The following is an 18975-nucleotide window of genomic DNA, read 5'->3' on the forward strand; positions in this document are numbered from 1 at the left end:
AGCCACGCACGTAACACAGGCTTCACCCCCAGCTGGGAGAAAACCAAGGCACCGGTACTCTGCAGGGAGAAGCCAGGCAGACAGACTCTCTCCACCTGTGGGTAAGATGTGGCCAGGTCACAAGACCACAAAGGCTAACTAACTCTCTAACAAAGTCAGCCTTTCTTCTGCAGTCGGAAGACAAACTCAATTCTGATGAATCTCCACACTTATGGATAAAAAGTGATTAACTTCCCCCATTTTCAGAAATACTTTTAAAAATCTGTCCATTTCACACCCAGGTGGCAATGGCCTCCCACTTCATGGCAGAACAACTAGAAAGAGCTCACTTGGAAGTCAGGGCAGGCTGAGGCCGGGCCCTCCCCAGCTGAGATGCATCAACATTTAGAAAATTACAAAGCCTTGCACTCCCTCTAAATGCAAAACGGGGAGACAGAACGGCACCTCTTAGAGATAACCTTGGGTCTGCAAGGGTGGGTGCTGGGGACGGAGATGCAGATAAGTCCTTCAGCACCTCTTCTCACACTGATTATCTCTACCAGCTGCTTTTGTTATTAAGAAATACGACAAAGCCTGCCGGTATAGGTACACACACCTTTAATCCTATCACAGTGGCAGGCTGATCTTTGTGAGTTCAAGGTCAGCCTGGTCTACAGCAAGTTCCGGGACAGCCCAATTATGTAGAGAGTCCCTAGCTCACCAAAACAAAACAAAAAAACAACAACAAACAAGAACTTAAAACAAGGATCTTCAGCCATAAAACCTAAAGTAGAACAAGTGAGCTACGGGTGCACTCCTCTCCTCTCCTCCCTGCAAACAACAGAAAAGTGGAGACTGCTTGGCTCAGCTGTCATCTTGTGTCTGCCACAAGCCCCCAGAGCCGGAGTCCACAGACCCACATAGAAGAGAGGACCTGAGGTACTGAGGGGGCATTTTCCTTTAGAGTAAAGGGTGGTTCCTCATGGAGGATCCTCATGAAGGCATGCATGTCTGTCAAGCCTTCCAGATGAGCTGGCAACATCACATCTAAAACTAGTTCAGAGTCAACTGCAGAAACAGCAAACCTCAAAACCAAGGGAAGTCAGCCAGACTCTTAGAAAGATACAACTGCGGTTCCAAACAGGAGGTACCGTGTCTCTCTTGTACCACACGCAGCTGCTTTCTGACATCTGTATCCTGTGGCCTTTAAGATGCACGTGTAAAGGTCTCAGGCAGCTCAGCAGCCCGTGACGCTAGAATTCCTCAATGTCCCATTTGTCAACCAAAGCCTGCCCTGTGTAATAACTACAAGCTACCAGCTGATGCTTCAGCAGCAAAGGACCATCCCAGGGGCAGCTGGCCTGAACAGAACCCAGAGAAGGACAGAATACCAGATAAGTACCCGTAAGTCTCCTGTCATCTGCTGAAAACAACAACAACAACAACTACAACAAACCCAAGGCTAAAGAGGCTAACTCTGGATGAGTCAGGGAAGAGACGGGGCAGCCAACTCTCTGAGAGAGCTTCCTAGAGTGGAGACAGTGTAGAGGGGGGCTTTAGACATATGTACCCAGCGATCAAGACTGGAACCACGGAGATGAATCCTGGGACAGCGAATGAAGACAAGCACTCATCCCTGGAATCCTTCCTCCCCGGACACAGACCCAGGCGGGGAATGTGACATGATCCCACAAAGGGAACTCTCCAGGATTCCTCACTTCACTCCCAGGCCTGTCAGGTTATCAGAAATGAGTGTGAGAAACTGTCACAGCTTAGGACTAGATATCCTCAGGACAGGATCAAGAGGACACTCTGCTCTTCCAGGGGACCAGGGTTCAATTCCCAGCACCCACAGGTGACTTACAACCATCTGTAACACCAGTTCCAAAACATCCAATGCCCTCTCTGGCTTCCATAGGTACCAGACACACATGTGGTACACACACATACATGTAGGTAAAACATCAATGGAAACCCACAGAAGCCTAGGCATCAGTGGGTAGACACCCTCCAGAATTCATGGCTGTTTAGTGGTAACCAGTTCCAGCATAGACTCCCAATTCTGTCATGAGGTCAGGCTGGAGTGTATCATTCCTGCCCAGCACCCAAGCCCCAGCTCCTGATCAGTCACTGCAACAACCTGTCAACCTTGGAACCCCAAGGACTTACGGGATCCATCTGATGAAACACCCTGTTGCTGACCTAGATGGTCAGGGTTTCTAGGCATCCTGTTTATGACATGAAGGGGCTTGGCCACTGTCACTGGCTCCTCTCCTCACCACACAAGGTCTGGAAGTGCCCACAAACCCATCTATCCATACAGGTTGCAGCTCTTTACAGAAGAAAAGCCATTCCAGGGCCTCCTGTGATAACCAATACCATTTGGTCAGTGGGCCTAGCCCAGACCACAGCCCTGGGCCCACAGAGATCACAGAGTTTTCTTACAGGCAGATCAAACGCTTCAGCAAGACGTAAGCTGCATGAAACTCTGGCCAACTCTGACCTCTAACATGAAGGCTACAAGGATGGGTTTCAACTTGGAGAAAAGGCTGTACCTTGGTTTTGCACTTTGTCGTCTTATGTGGGGACCCGATGTTAGCCTATGCCGGCCAGCTATAGGCTGTCTCTGCTTTATACTCTAGCTGAGGCCTGCCTGATGCATTTTAGAGTACACATGCACCGTGCCTGGAAAAGCCACCTAAGGCTGTGTTTGGATGTGACTCACCTATAAAAATGCAAATTCGCTACCCATCTGCTACTTAGAAGCCCTTCAAACACCCTCCCATTAAAGCCCTTGTCCTCGGGGACAGGGGGAGGATGGAAGGAGAGCAGGGGTGGAAAGGAGGAAGGTGGGGGAAAAGGTATAGATCAATTTAAAAAATAAAATAATTAGAAAAAAAGACCCTTGTCCTCAGAGGCAACCTCAGGTCCAGCTTCTCAGATATGTCTCAATGGATTCCTCTAAGGCATGCAAATGCAGCATCTCTTTTCAGCAAGCAGGTGACAAAATGCACCATGTCTTCCTGCAGCAGCAGTCTCAAGAGTCAAGTCCCGTGGGAGGAGGGGCTACAAACTGCAGGCTTCAGGAACACTGCCCCTTCAGAGAATCTAACTATATACGTAAGAAGAGAGGTGTGTGCATAGGTCAGAGGTGGCCAGGGCTCTGGGCATGGGAGACAACCTCTCCATCAGACAAACATCAGGTAAGTGTGGTATTCAGCCAAGTTTCATAGGCACAGACAAGCAGGGCCAGAGTCCCTGCTGGCCCTCAGCCCAGGATCTGCTCCTGGACAGCAAGCTGAATCTCCACTCCCTGCCTCCTCCCTGCAGAGCCTTATCTTAATAGGGAGAAACCAGGCACAATCTGGCAGGCCCCCAGACCCATTTCCAGGCAGCCAGACCTTAACAGCGTGACCCAGGCATGGCCTCTTCCACTGACTGTGGACAACACACTGCCCTCCTCCCACCCCCATTCTTCCTGGGGCAGGGCTCCAAGGCGTCACCACCAATCCCTCAATGGCTCAAGGGAGGGGTGGAAAGCAACCTCTGAGACTCTGAGCCATAGCCCTTGGGTCAGCTGAGTAGGCTAGCCAATAGAGCCGGCTGCAAAGTCCAGCAGCCTCCTCCCTTTCCTGAAATCAATGTGTAGGCGGAAAGTCTACCCGGCTTAGCAACACTGGAGATGGGGCATGGGTCAAGAGGAACCCAGTCTGTACACAGAGGCTTGGAAGTGGAGGGAGGCAGACTTCTTAGCTGACAGCACCAGCTACTAAGCACCCACAGCAAAATGGAGACCCACCGGGTAACCAAAGGTTTTGGCCTCCTAAGGGCCGAGCAGGGAACACTGCCATAAACTCTTCCGGGTGAGTGCTCTGATAAATGGTTATATGTGAGAATGAGTTTCAGAGTCCCAGGGCCCTGAAAGTTAAAGAATGACCACTGGCCTTGACTGCTTTCCAGATTCTCTGAGCCTTCATGCATCCTAAAATCCCAGCAACCTAGAAAACCCAGGTCAGTGGGACGGCCTCCGGAGCATAGCTGCTGACAGCCAGCCTCGGCCTGATTGATAGGCCCCGGGCTGACGGCCTTCGCACCCCTAACAAATTGTTGGCTGAGTGAATAACCCTTTCTAAAAAGAAAACAAAGGAAATATTGAGAAACAGCCACCCACGACGACTCCAGCCCAAGGGGGCCACTTGGTTCTTGCCGCATTTTCTGTGCACATTCCTCCAACCCCGGCCTCCCATCTCAGGTTTCCAGGACAGGGAGGTCCAGCAGAGAGCTGTAAAGAGTCCTTCAGAAAACGGGCCCTGCCCTTTCCCACCTGCCCCAAGTCTCCTTCAACACTTTCAGGCCCCACCTGGCCTCTTTGCCACCAGGATTTAGAGGAGATGGAGTCACCACAGTGTGGGAACTTGTGAAGTTAGTGGCTTAGAGAGCTTCCTCAGCACTCGGGCCCAGCCTCGCTTTCTTCCCACAAGGCTGACCCTGCACTGATGCTGACCTGCAGGTGGGATTCTGGCCAACAGGCGGAGGCGCATTGGCCCTGATAACACCCCCACACTGAGTGGCATCCTAGCCTCTCAGGGCACCTGCTCCAGAGTGGCAGGCAGCCCCACTTCTTTCCATACGCTTCCATGGGAGCAGGGCCAGCTTTGAGCAGAAGCAGGCAAACCAAACGCACGAGCAAGGCCAAGGCCCAGGAGGATTGGAAGTCCCGAAGCCTTGGTTAGCACCCACATGCACAACTAGCTGTTCACCTCAACCCAGGAGCACCACACGTCACACAGTTCAGAAGAGCAAAGATTCTCAGAGGAACACTAAAAAAAACCCATGGGAACAGAAAGCAGGTGAGACAAGGCTTCCCAAAGCATAGCCTGTTCCACCTCCTACCCTGAAATAGGCAGGGATAGCCCCCAAACAGGCCCACAAGGTCATTGGCCTTCCTTATACCCACTTACAAGGTCCTTAGCAGGCAGCCTGGTAGGCATCTCTCCTCCAATAGGCTTTTAAATCTGAAATTCAAACCAACCTAAAACAGGGGAGTTTTGCAGCCTGCTGTTCAAAAGGCTCTCTGCAGACAAGTGGTGTGCAGGGCCTGACACACCATAATTACACTATTTCCAACACAGTGTACACACAACATATAACTGCATGAGTGTACACACATACACATGCAGATGTACAGGCATGTGTACTCATGTGCACTAACGTATATACACATGTATTCATCCATTCATAGCATACATCATGACAATCACGTGTACACTGCACTTACTGTGCATACCATGCACATCCACATGCACACAAACATCCCCATTTGTTCATCTGCAAGGCACCATACACAGCACATAAAGCCACAAGAAGTTAGAGCCCCAGACTCTGCCACTGAGGAAACAGAACCCAGGACATTGGGCATCTATGGGACCACAGACCTAGAAGTTACATAAGTAGTAGTTAGGCCTGGGACTTTCAATCTAAAGGACATGTCCTTCAGGAAGGCAGCTTCTGGTGACCTCACTCTCTAACATCTTCCCTTCCCCAGAAGACAGAGAGCAGCATCAGAGCTGAGGAGGGGCAATGCGAGAGGCCAAGGACAAAGCAGAAGACAGGACCCGTGCCTGGATCAGCATCCCTGCAGGACACCAGTTAGACCCTCCCGGGGACAGCTTCAGTTACAAACTTGTCTGGGCTGAGGGCATGTCCCTCCATTAAATGAAAAGGGAAACCCAAGAGCCACTTGGCACTCTCTGCTCTGACCTCCAGAGTGCTCGGCCCTCCCCAGTGACCATCAGATGTTTGCTGAGCCTCCCTGAAAGCCAGGCCCGGCCTGCTGGCGCCAGAGACCCAACAGAAGGATGGAACAAGAGAGGTCACAGCCACCTTCATAAGAGACCAGGTCCTGGTGAGGAAAACTGAGGCACAAAGAAATGTTCAAGAATCATCTGCCATCTTCAGAAATGGTCACCCTAAAGAGGACACATCTAGACTGAAAAAGCATGGGATAAAACCGGACTCTCTGAATATGGCGGACAATGAGGGCTGCTGAGAAGCCAAGGACAATGCCACTGGGTTTTGATCCTACTTCATGTTCTGGCTTTGGGGGAGCCTAGCCAGTTTGGATGTCCACCTTCCTAGACCAGGATGGAGCGGGGAGGACTTTGGACTTTCCACAGGGCAGGGAACCCTGACTGCCCCTCAGACTGGAGAGGGAGGGGGAGAGGAGTGGGGGGAGTGGGAGAGGAGAGGGAGGAGGGGGGAAAAGGAAGACGGGGAGGGAAATNAGGGGGAGAGGAGAGGGAGGAGGGGGAAAAGGGAGACGGGGAGGGAAATGGGAGGCGGGGAGGAGGCGGAAATCTTTTTTTTTTTCAATAAAAAATTATATTTAAAAAAAAAAAGGACACATCTACGAAGGAGGAGACAGCCTAGGGACCCCAGCGACTGGCTGGCGGTGCCAGTCTTGCCTCCCACCTGCAGGCATCCCAAACCCCAACACACCAGCACCAGCAGCACAGGCCCTTACTTAGCAAGGACTTGATCCTACAGAAACTTCTGGAGGTCAACTGACATGCTCACTCAGCAATCCAAACCCAGGAACCCCATAACTATACATTCAGAACCCCCAAACTAGGTACACCCTAGACCTGCCTGTGACCTGGCCACCATGGACATACACGTGGACAGAGAGCTGGCAGCCTCATCACCAAGGTGGGCCAGCTATTGAGCAGAAGTGGAAGGCTTATCTGCATAGCCTACCATGAAGAGCAGTTTCCCTCCTTTGCATAAAGGAAGGTGGTAACCCAAGGGACTCAGTCAGTGCTCACTGGGACCTCGAGCCACTCACAGTCCCAAGACATCTGCCTACTCCTCAGTGTCTTTCACCCCTGACTATACAGCCTCTGGGTAAGGAAGTCTTCCCTCTGGAAGGCCCAGCCTAGCAGGAATCACACTCCAGTAGCTACCTCCAATACAGCTGTCACTTCAAATGACACCACCCGGTCACTTGGGAGCAATGGTTAATACTTAACAGTGAACATCAAACTTTGCCCTCTGCCTGCAAAGGCAGGGCTTGAAGTCTGGAGAGCAACGGGAACTGCAGGCAGTCCAGCTGGCTGAACTCCCTGCTGCAATACTGGGTGTCTGACCCCACATTACACCCAACTGTACAGCTGACAAGAGGGAGTCACTGTCTAAAGCACCAGAAGGCAGTGGCTCTGGTCCAACGTCACTGCCCCTCAACACTGGAGCCTAGGGCCTGCCTTGACACTCACTGGTCAGATCTAGGAATCTGCTAAGTCTTATAACCAGCAGGCGGAGGCACTGACATCTGCACTCCATTCATGCCAGGCAGGCAGAGGGTGATAGCTCCCAAATGGTCTTTTGGATGTGGTCAAAATTCCTGCTAAGGTCTGAGATGTTTGGCTGGGATGCTGAAAGCTCCTCTATGTAACAAGCTCTATGCCCGCGACAAAACCTCTCTCCTCCTCGCTGGGCACCTCCTCTTTCTGAATGTTCTTCCTGACCACACCACAAGCCACACAACTCTAAGTAAGGGACACTTGGGGCAGCCTACCAAAAGGAAAACCACCTGAAATCCATGAACATCCCTCACAGAAGGAGAGTAACATGGTTCCTAGTGTTCTCCCACAGCTGAGAACAGAAAAAAAGGGTAAAACGGGGGTTCTCTCCGGGTTCAGAAGGTGATACAGCGTTTGGGCTTGTGGTTGCCTAGGTTAGCTGCAACTCAGCCAGAGTCTAACGCCCAGAGCCGCTTTGGCTGCTGTAGATTACATATACAACACCTGTGATGTACTAGAAACAGCAGGTAACGCCACAGGACCACGCCCAGCACAAACAGGTGAAGCCGTATGCTAAGGAAGTATCGCCCAGCAGCCACAGTAATGCTACTCACTGCTGGCTTCTTCTAAGAGGAGCCTCTTCACACTACAGTTCATACGGACCTGTTCTGCTGGAGTTGTCTTGGCCCCTACGGCATGCGCACACTTGCACACAGGGCTCTACCTACCAAGCTCAAAGCCATCTTTCCTATGGAATTCCCCCAGCCACCTCAGCACCCCGTGGCTACCCTGACTCACCATCAAAAGCTAAGCTTATCCTCAGCCTAGGCCTTTCACATGTCCTCTGAGGCTATATATATATACAAGGCTGCATTTCTGGAAGCCAACTGCTTGCTTGTCTCTACCACAACTGGTGTGTGGTTCACATCCATTCCCTGAACACCCACCAAGGGTCCTCATTGCTTCCCATGTGCAAAGGAATGCATGCCCGCCACTCTCCCACTGCTCCTATAGGCAACGTCAGCATCCTGCACGCATCTCCTTGATACCCAGATCTCACTCTCCATCACATATTGTACCACATAACACACTGGGCTCCTGCTGTGCCAGGATGAGGCAGGGAATCCATCTGGACATGGATGCATCAGGCCCAAGAGGGACACAGCCTTAGTAAATGATCTTTCTGGACCAATGGGACTGCAATGTCCAGTTCCCAGACAGTCTAAGTCTGCTTGGCTTTAAGGGGCACGGCATTATGTTGGACCATTAGAAAGCCCTTCATCACAGGAGCTGTCTGTGTCTTCAACCCCTTGGAGCAGTTCAGACATTCACCCAGCAGAGTGATCAAAAGGCCTGGGCAACAATTCCAGAAAAGGACACAGACCCAGGAGGTCCTCACATTAAACAAAAACAAGAAAAAGATAATGGCTGGGGAAAAGAGTCAGAATTAGCACACAGAGGTGCCCCATCATTCTTGAAGGTCACACCAGTGACACCCAAACACTTAGTAGCAGTCTGACCATAGCAAAGGACAATGCTCAATACCGTGTGACCTTCTATTGGGGAGGAACCAGAACTTCTACCCTCATGTGCACACACAGGGCATATATGCATGCTCACACACATGAACATGGGCTAGGCATGATAACTGGGTGCTGACACCTCTCCACTGGTTCCTAAGGGAAGGGCTTGTTGTGTGGATACAGTTAGGAGGAGGTAGGGCACAGCCCACGACCATCTGGGTTTCCAGCAGGCACCTGCTCGGTGAGATCCTTTGTTTCCTTTAGTTGCTTTGTACAGCCTTGTCTTACAATACTGGGGATCAAACCCATGGCCCTTGGCCAGCATCCTACCACCGACCAGTAACTCCAGCACCATCTTTGGTTTGAATTCATGCTTCCCCTCCTACTCTGATTCCGCACAGGTCAGACGCTGCTGATTCTGTAAGTGACCCTCAACCCCACCTTGAAGAACTCCCAACAAGATGGTATTAGGGTCCAAGCTCACATATTCAGTCCCACCTTCAAGGACTCCTGGCGAGATGGGGTGCGAGTCCATGCTCCCAGCCCACCTGGACCTCCAGCACCCATGTGACATCCTTTCCTGACAAATCCCAGGACAAGGTGTTAGTTCCTGTCCTAGCCTAGCAGGGCAGGGCCTGGAGTCTCATGCTCAGTCTACTTCCTCACGGTGACCCCATGGCCAAGCAGGCAGAGTAGCCCTTCACCACCTAACAGCAACAGCCCCGAGGGACACCCACAACACTATCCACAGCCCAGCCAGAGGTGACTCAGCCTGCCTCAATCAGTGTATCAGTGGACAGGGTCACCTCTACAGAGGGAAGTAAGAAGTCCCCCAGGTAACTAAGATGAAGTCAGCCACAGAGCATGAAATCACGTGGACGGAATCTGAAAGGGGACCTGCAATCAGACTGGAAGGAAGCCTGCACAGACGTCAGTTCTGACCTGGAATGGAAGGGCCACCAGTTAGTGATCACCCTGCAATAACTCCAGCAAGAGCCCATTGTGGAAACTCCTTTTCTAGGGCTGAGACACCTCACCTTTCACCTTCCCTGACATGGTTTCCCACAGTCTTGAGATCTAACAGTGCTCCACTCTCTGAGGTAGGACAGGGAGTGTCCTGGCCCCATGCAGTGTCCTCTCTGCTTCTACACACTGAAAATATTCCAGCATAACACCACGAATTCACATGTCCTTTCCACTTCTAGAGGAATCTCACAATAAATATAGTCCAGGTCCAACTTCTGTTCTGCAGAAAGGCTAAGGGGTGTGGTCCCTGCCCTGCAGGAACAATCCCTTTGTGAGTGGAAACCAGAAGGCGAAAAATGGAGGAAGAAAAATGTGGGCGTCACATTTTCCACACTTGCCCCTCCCCCTCCCCTTGCCCAATAAATTTTCACTCTATATGGGCTGGGAGGCAGGCTCCTCATATGGGGCCAAAGACTATTTAACTAGACACACACTATCTAGAAAATAGGGCCAATTTCATTTCTGCCACTAAAACAGCCAGCCCAGGCCCTGTCTGGGTCACAGAGCACTAAGGGGAGGGGGATGGTGTGAAGGTAAAGATAGCCATTGTATGGGCCAGGCAAAGGTCCACTTCCTACCACCCTCACACTATCTGCTTCCCTAGGATAGAAGCTGCATGAGACTCAAGAGGGCAGCCACATATTTACAGGCTGAAGAGCTTCCTAGACAACCCGGCCTCGCCAGACCCTCGTTCTGGTCCCAAAGACACTGGCTGTATAAGCTGGGGTGGCCTATGAGGCCCCGCCAGTTCCACCGCAGCTTGGATCTGGGTAGGCACACAAGATAAAGTCTCCCAAACTCACTTCAGCACAAGCAACACGCAGTCCACACGTGTCCAGAAAACAATACTTCCAAGGATAGGCAAGGGATCTGTACAGAAGGCAGGACAAGACAGCCGTGTACCCTGGTGACTCCTGTGGTCAGGCAAGCTGGCCCTGGCCTGCTGCCCACATACATGGTTAAGATCCACATAACAGCCCTTTAGAAAACCTTCTTCCTGCCTGATCTGGACTTTCCCAACAACAACCAAGTGTGAGGGCCCTTTCCTACCACCAGGGCTGGGTTCTGAAGCTCCCATTAGAAACAGGGCAAACCCAGCAGATTTGAGAATACAGCACATTCACCCTGTCATGGCACCGTGGGCTAAGCTTCCAAAAACATCTTCATAGAAATAACTACAAGTTCTACAAGTTAAGTTCAACCTGGACCAAGAAGGATCATTAAAACACATACACAGGGCTAGAGATGTGTGCTCAGAAGGTAGAATGTTTGCTAGCAAGTACCCAGCCCTGGTTCAGTGACAATCAGCAGCATATTTAAAAAATAAAAAAGCAGGTGTGGCCACACATTACTGTAATCCAAGCAGTTGGTAGAGGCACCAGAACCAGAAGTTCAAGGTCATCTTTGTATGGCTACGTTAAGACCCTGTCAGTCTAAACGTGTGCAGGCAATAAAAGAGTCCTAACGGTTACCTGCCTTCCCAGAAGCTGAATCCTCAGTCTTGACCTCAGGCACCACTTAAGGGCCCTGACAGTAGAGGGGACAAAAATATAATGAATCAAAACGAAAAATGCCTCCGGCTGAGACACTAATACTGGATGTCAGCAGGTGCGTAGAATTGTCTGCCTCGGGGCACTGGGTACCAGGAAGGGCTGTTGGGGCTCTACTCTTGAGGACCACTGTGATGCGGTCCACCCTCCCTCCACAGTGTTCCTGTCTGCGGGACACTGAGTCTAGGCTTTCTAGATTCTGCCTCCACCTCTGAACTGATGTTACATTTTTTGCCAGGCAGCTGCTCTGAGATATAGCATGGTTTGTCTACACAGAGAAAGCCTGAACAGTCCAGCAGCCCCTCATGGGAAGGGTCACTGAGAAGGGCAGGCGGCTAACCTGTGCTAAGCCACTTCCTGGCCAGCATGTCTAGCCTGTGTCTGCAGGCTCCTAAAAGTGTGACCAGAGGAAGCACAGCTTTTCCTGCCTAAATACTGGGCGGGAAAAGTTTTGAGGTCATAAGGAAGAGACTTGTACCCTCTTTCCCTTCCAAACCCAGAGCCAGGAGCCTGATTCTCCAACCTGAGACTGTGGGGCATGCACAAGACCAGCTGCAGCTGTGAGTCTTTGATGGGTCTTTTCACCTCAACAGCCCAATCAAAGGGCCTGTTAGGATCTAGGTCTAGAGAGGAGTTGAATCAGAGTAAGCAGCCAGTTCAAGGTGACTTGTCTTCAAGCAGGGGGAAGCTGGGTTCTAGGAGCTGGGATGGAGATGGATTCCCAGGCCCATCCCCACCCTGCAGAAAGTGAAAGTGCCAGAGAGAGCTCAGAATCCTGGGAACAAAGAAGAGCAAAGAGAAGCCCGCGCTCAGGGAGCACAGCCCCCTCCCCAGGCAGACGCGGGCCTCTGTCCTTCCCCTAAGATCCCAAAGGAGGTTTGGCTGGGACAAGGTCAGTGGAGGCAAATCTGGGATCCCAGTCAGATCTATTAGACGACCGCCCTGGGACGGTCTGGAGTAAAGCAAAACAGGCCCAGAGAAAGTTCTGTGTCAATGAGACCACCCACTCAGGGGTCTGTACTTCGAGCTCTTCCAGGCGCCACCTAGGAACCTGGGCCTTCCCGTTTCCATAGGTACCTCCAGCAGCTCCGCAACTCCTCCCTAGTCCCGTCAGAGTTATCGGATCAAGTCGTTTCCGGTGCTCAAGCCTCAGAGCTCCTGACGAGCCTTACAGAGAGGTGGAGACCGCGCCCCCAGGGCTAATCGAGCCAGGCCAACAGAGACTTAGGCTCCCCGTGCAGCCCGAGCAAGACGCGGAGAAGTGAATTCTAGGGACGGGAACGAACAAGACCAACAAACCACCAGCACAAGAATCCTCTCCAAGTCCCGGGTCACTCCTCTGAGTCAGGCAAGCACCGGCTAGCCCTTCTGACCCCTTCCCATCACCCCGCTACGCGCCGCGGGCCGCTGCCACCCATCGAGCCCGAGCGGCCCAGCGGCGGCGGGAGGGCCCAGTCTCTCTGCCTTTGTCCCGCGGCAGGTGCGGCCAAGCTCACCCGAGGTAGGGCAGGCAGAATCCGCACTCTCGGGGGACCCCGGTTCCTCCGTACGCTCAGCAGCCTCGTCCCCAGAGCCGTCGGTGCGCGCCTCCACCGGCACTACGGTAAAGTTCGTGGGCATGGCTCCGCTAGACTTGGCTGTCCCCTGCAGCCACACGCCGCTGCTCCGGAGCTGCCGCCGGACTCGGGCGTAGGGGCGGGGTCCGCCAGGCACGCCCCGGCCACCACGTGATCTCACCTGCCCGCCCCCACGGCCCAGGAAAAGTTTGCCCGGGGCGGGGCCGGGCGGCTTCCCAAGTGACCCCGCCCCCTCAAGGCTCCGCCCTCCCGCATCTCCGCCCCTGTAGGCCATAGTCCCTGGGTTACCTCTCCGGAACACTGTACCCCTCAAAAATTCCGCTCCCACAAACCCACTCCCTAGAGGCCACCGCCGAATAAAACTTTACGCAGAAGCAGACTTCCCGCAGCACCAGGAGACTCCAGTACCGTGCGCAGAACTGCGCCCCCCCCCCATCCCTGTTCACAACACAGGCTCCCTGCCCTTAGTTTCAGTTCTCCCATTCTCTCCTAACTCCTGTGGGGCTCTTCTCCCACCGCTCCACAGATCATGGTCCCTTTCTCTCAGCCTGTCTGCAGCTCAGCATCCCTACAACGCCGGTAATGTGGGGTGGAGCCCTCACCAGGTCAGGCTGCTAACCTAGTCCGGGGGACTGGTCTATAGCTAGCCATGGGCGCTGTCCTTTGGGGCTTTGTGCACCCTGAGGTTAATTCCACCCAAGAGGTCACTGGCCTCTGGGACGGGTTTAGCCTGCCAAGCACCTGCTGGCAGGAGTGTCCCACGACCTAACCTGGAAAAGCCTTGCAGCCCATCCTAGGTGAATGGTGCTTCCTTCCTTGAGTTTGGTTCCAAGAGAATATGGTAACTTCCCAGAGTAATAACAGGAAGCTTTGAGCAAAGGGTTCCAGAATACAAACACGGGGGAAGTCACAGTTCTTCCTTTCAGGACCTTGTTCTCAATGAAAGACTCGTGAAAAACTGTCAGCAATGAAATACTCATCAGGGAAGAAGTGAACTAAAAATGTTAGGGGCAAACTTGGGGTATCGCTCAGTAGGATAGGGTTCCCTACCATTTCAGAGATCCTGGTTATCATTCCCCACTCACCTCACAAAAGCCATAGCCCCCAGGTGCAACAAATCACCCAAAACAGTTTCAGATGGTCAAACAGAAACACCCACTGCTACTCACAACATGTGGAACCGTGCCAGTCAGGACACCCAGGCCCAGTTCAACCAGGCACAAGTCTGGAAGGCAGCTGACACCCCAGTGACCAGACTGGGACACAGGAGCTACAGGACTTTGCGTATACTACCAATGAGAACAAAACATTTCTAAACCAACTCAGAAAAGCCATTTCTGTGAAAACCCAACTGTGCCCAGCATGGCTGCTTTCTACCCTCTACCAGGAAGGCTCTTCTGGTCAGGAGCTTGAAGGAAGCATGGCTCACTCAGGAATGAGCCCTTATACAGTTAACTCCAGTTCCTATAGAGGGTGGGATGCAGCTTGCTGAGTCCACACTGCCACCACACCTCCCTCCAGGAGCTATCCATAGCAGAGAGGGGCTAGCACCTGTTTCCCCAGATCAGCTGGACCTCAACAGTGACCTCAGAACATCCTGGGAGGGAGATGTTGTTGAAAGATGGGGAGGCATTGCTGGGAGGGGGACAAAAGCATCCACTCAGTTAAGAACAATCCCTTGAGGGCAAGCTCTCAACCTCCCAAAAACGGTTTTAGGGAGTTCAGCACTGAAAATTAAGTGATGCCCTCTCTGAACAGTGACACTATTAGGCTTATCCCCAAAGTGAGCACAAAAGGGTCACCTGGAAGGATTAGAACCCTTCTGGAGTTGAGCAGATCCAGGTACAAGGACCCCTCATAGCAGTGGGTCAGGACAAAACTCTGCCGGCTCCAGAAGCCCTCCTGGGGACCCTCTCAACCTCAGCTCCCCACAAGTGACCCTCTCCAGACAGGCAACCAAACCACTTGATACTCAGGCCCCCATCACCCTGCCCTCCCCCACAATTGGTTTTTTTTTTTTTTTGAGAGGGTCTCATAGCCCAGGTTGGTCTCAAATTTCAATATATAGCCAAAGATTACTTTAGATTTCTAATCATCTTGCCTCTACCTCTCAAGTGCCGCACACCGCGCGCCCGTGTCTGTGCTCTATGCGCTAGAACCCAGTTCTCGAGCTTCAGACAAGAGGCTGGAGGTTGAAGACACAGACGCAGAGACAGACCAACACGCAGACCTTTAAACACTGATACCAAAAGCCCCCGGAATGCTCTCTTTATTGGGTTCAGGAGCAGATTATATAGAGATAGCCACGCTCCAGCCAAACCCACCAGAAACCACTCTCCTGCTATCAGGAACTCCTGAAGGTCTCGTGCTCAGAGCAGCTGTAGGCACTCAGATCAGGGGATTACAAGTTTACAAGAAATTCAGGATCTGGGGTCTCACAGCATCAAGTGGGATTACACGCACGTGCAGACATGCCCAGCTATAGTTCATTTTTCAAACGTGTCTCTCAGCCCCATCTCCTGTGGCTGACTGGTCACACATCAAGGTCTATCACTGTACCCACAAGCTGAAGAACTCAGACAGCACTGAGCATTGCACCCAGTGAAACCAAGGAGGAGCATGGAGGCACCCACTCATGTGTGTTGGGAGGTCAAGGGGCCAGGGGGCATTCGCTGAGCTTGTCTGACTCAAAGAAGGAAGAGCCCACAGAATGGGACAGAGCAGCCTATAGGGGTGTTTTCATTCCCACTAAATAGAGACAGAAGATATCCATCAGCCCAGTGTGGAGAGTCTCAGGACCAATGCAGCACCAAGTATTTTAACTTTAAGTGGTTCACATTGAACCAGTGGGCCAGCTACCAGACCTCTGGGAGCTCTAAGGGGTGTTCTGCTGATTTCAAAGACTATAAAAAGGAAATGTATCTGTGCTTTATAACTGCTTCGGACAGGACACAAAAGTCTGATGGGTAAATACTCAACCTAGGAAAATACATTCTTTTTTCTTGACATGAGACCATATGTGCAGATGCTAAAGGCTGGGAAACTCTGAGAACGTGTTATTCAATGAGCACTACATTGTAAGATTTCTAGAGCTGCACTGAGAGGTGTATCGTATGCTTCACTGTGCCCCCTCCCCGTGTGTGTGACAGTGCACGTGCCAAGCTCCACTGTGGGCCCTTAGGCACCTTCTCTCTTTTGTTCGAGAGGGTGTGTCACTGGTTTGGAACGTTGACACGTGGCATAATTTTAACTGGCCACTGGGCTTCCAAGGTGCCACCTGTTTCCACCCACCATCCCCCAGGAGCATTGGGATTACAAGTATGAAGAAGTACCCAGATTTCTGTGTGGGTTCTGGGGTTCAGTAAAACACTTGCAATCAGATCATCTCCCCAGTCCCCCTGAAGTGCTTTTAAAGCACAAAACCAAGAAATAAGATGCAAAATCGAAAATGCTCCTTATGGAATTTGCCATTTGGGCAAGAAACTGATAGCCAGGTATTGTTGAGGTCCTTGGTATAGTGCAGGTGGAGCTGTTGCTCCTTTCAACCCCCAATGACATGGTATCACCCATCCGTGACTACTTGTCTTATAAAAGACCCAGGGCTTCGGTGCACATAACCATAGGCAGAAAGCATCTTCCTGTATCCACTAAGCTTTGTCACCCACAACGCTAGGTTCTGGCATCTGAGGGTTAGCCCAAACTGAACCCTTCCTTAGGAGGCTGCCTTCGAGTTAGACCAAGGTCATATCCTGAGTCTTATAGGGCTTCCCCAAGGCATGTTATTCTTGCAACGGTCAGGAATGGACCACCTAGCACTGTTCTGTGAGAACTGAGCTAGGGATAGAAGCATCCAGCCTTGGACTCGGATAAGGTCCATCAGCTTCAGTCAACCAGCTCCCAGATTGTTGAAATAAGAGCGGCGGGGCTGCATCCCCAGCACCCTGGCCGCCTGCTAGCTTATGCCCCGAAATAACAACACACAAACTATTCATTTAAGCACTGCTTGGCCCATTTCTATCTAGCCTCTTCTAGGCTAATTTTCGCACCTGGACTAGCCCATTTCTAATAATGTGTGTAAGCACCCCAAGGTGCTCTTACTGGGAAGATTCTAGCCTACATCCATCCTGGGTTGGAGCTGCCTGGGAGAGCAGAGCTGTCAAGTCTGAGCTCACTTCCTCTTCCTCCCAGCATCCTATTCTGTTTACTCCTCCCACTGATGTTTTAACCTATCAGGGCCAAGGAGTTTCTTTATTGCTTAACCAATGAAAACAGATTGATATATGACACTCCCACATCACCGGATGCTATTCTTTCTTCATACAAAACCATTCCACTTAGACCAAAGACATACACAGGGTGTCTCCCAAAAGCCTGTTCAGTGTCATTGCCTGGTCATAGTCTCAGACTGCACGGCCCATCACTGTTATCAGCTCAGGGTCTTTCTGCTCAGCTGTAGGGACTGGCAACTCTAGTTCACTGCTCAGATGCTTGAAGCTATGGGAGGCTGGCTGGGCAGGAGACCCCATATGTGGCCCCCAGAAGCTGACAAGGACACCTAGCTTGCAATGTTGTTTGTCATCAGCAGCTGCCAATTGGTACAGATTTGCCATCGGAATCCCTTTGTGACCTTCACCCAGGGTCAACTGGAAAAATATCCTCCATGAAAATCTGCACTTTCCTGTTGCCCCACAGCATGGGTGTAGAAGGGAGCCCGTCACTTGACAGCCACTGGACACATGTGGATACTATATAGGTAGCTATGGAACAATAGGAAAAAGGCCAAGACTGAGCAGCTGCTCCACAGAGGACACCCTGCCTGGGCAGTCCCTGTAGGCACACGCAAGAGACGGCACCAAGTGATAACTCTGCCCTGCTGTAGCAAACCCAGTTCCCAGGCTCTCAGAGGCATGTGCAATGTGTTGCCACTTTGATACACTGTATATCAGGGGTCAGGAAAGCCAGTGCTCCAGAAATGCCACCTCAACAGACACCAAAAGACTGGGGGCATATTTATAGCAGCCAAACCGTGGCAATCTTGAACAGAGTTCCGCCCAAGTATCCACAGAGTCCTGAAAGTTGGAGCCAGCGCCTCACACATTACAGGTGCCCCCACAACCTTGCTGAGGGTCAAAGCAGGTGGCAGAAGATGGTCATATTTTGACTCCGTCTGGTGGGAACATGAACTGAGTGCACAGAATTCAATTCAGATTTCAGAAATGGGTCTCGCTATGCTTGGACTGTCCTCTTAAGTAAGAGAGAGGAAGTTGATCTAGCCTTGGAAAGTACAGAACTTTTCTCCCAGTTTCTAACCTCAAAGCCCAAAGCTTTGCGTTATGTTGTAACAGATTCCAGAACCACCTAACCCGGTGCCCCGCACCATGTCCAAGTGACTGCCTGCTACACTGCAAGTTCCACACTTACTGGGTGAGGAGAGACCTGGGTTATTTCTGACACATCAAAGACAGCAAATGTTTGTTAAATCACAGAACTGACACAGTATAAAAGAACTCATCTGGTCCCCCGGCCATGAAAAAGGTGTCTGCCTCCAAGGCCTGGATTTCTACAAGCATAATTCCCAGTGATCTGTCCCACCCAATGGATCTGGTCCCTTGGTGTCCAGCCTGCACCACGGCCAGAAAGAGCCACAAACCTATCTCCCCAATAGCTCACAACCTCTATCTACAGCCACACTGAGTAGGAAAAAAGTCTAAATTCAAGGCCAGTGCTTGCTCTCTCAGCAGGACAAGTCTTTTTACTTTACCCCAGGTACACTTGAGTCTCTTTAATTTCCGTGTGTGTGTGTGACATGCATGTGTGTACAGACTCATTTGTCTGGCTTCCATATACACATGCATAGAGACTGACTTCAGGTGTTTCTACTTTTTGAGACAAGATCTCTCACTGACTTTAATGCTTGTTGTTTGAGCTAAACTGGCTGCCCCAGAGATCCCACTATCTCCAGCAACCCCCAGTTCTGGATTTACAGGTGCATGTGCCCCATGCCCAGCTTTTACACAAGTAT

At 51.6% G+C, this 18975-nt stretch overlaps 1 protein-coding gene across 3 annotated transcripts in view; it reads right to left on the reverse strand.

Moving 5' to 3' along the window:
* Slc12a7 (solute carrier family 12 member 7) overlaps positions 1-18975 on the reverse strand; it is an 86442-nt gene that overhangs the window by 43825 nt on the left and 23642 nt on the right. For 2 of the 3 annotated variants that reach the window (XR_007592370.1, XM_050145558.1), the window contains exon 1: positions 12873-13076. The exons of the other annotated variant lie outside the window; for it this stretch is intronic. Coding sequence is in view for 1 of the 2 variants with exons in the window: in XM_050145558.1 (XP_050001515.1) it covers positions 12873-12996 (124 nt within the window). In the remaining variant the exon portion in view is untranslated. Of the gene's footprint in view, positions 1-12872; positions 13077-18975 lie in introns of those variants that run through there. 3 annotated transcript variants of the gene reach the window in all.

The sequence above is a fragment of the Alexandromys fortis genome, unplaced genomic scaffold (assembly GCF_014885135.2).
Source record: "Alexandromys fortis isolate MF-2015 unplaced genomic scaffold, M_Fortis_MF-2015_v1.1 scaffold_50, whole genome shotgun sequence".
In the NCBI taxonomy this organism is placed as follows: Eukaryota; Metazoa; Chordata; class Mammalia; order Rodentia; family Cricetidae; genus Alexandromys; species Alexandromys fortis.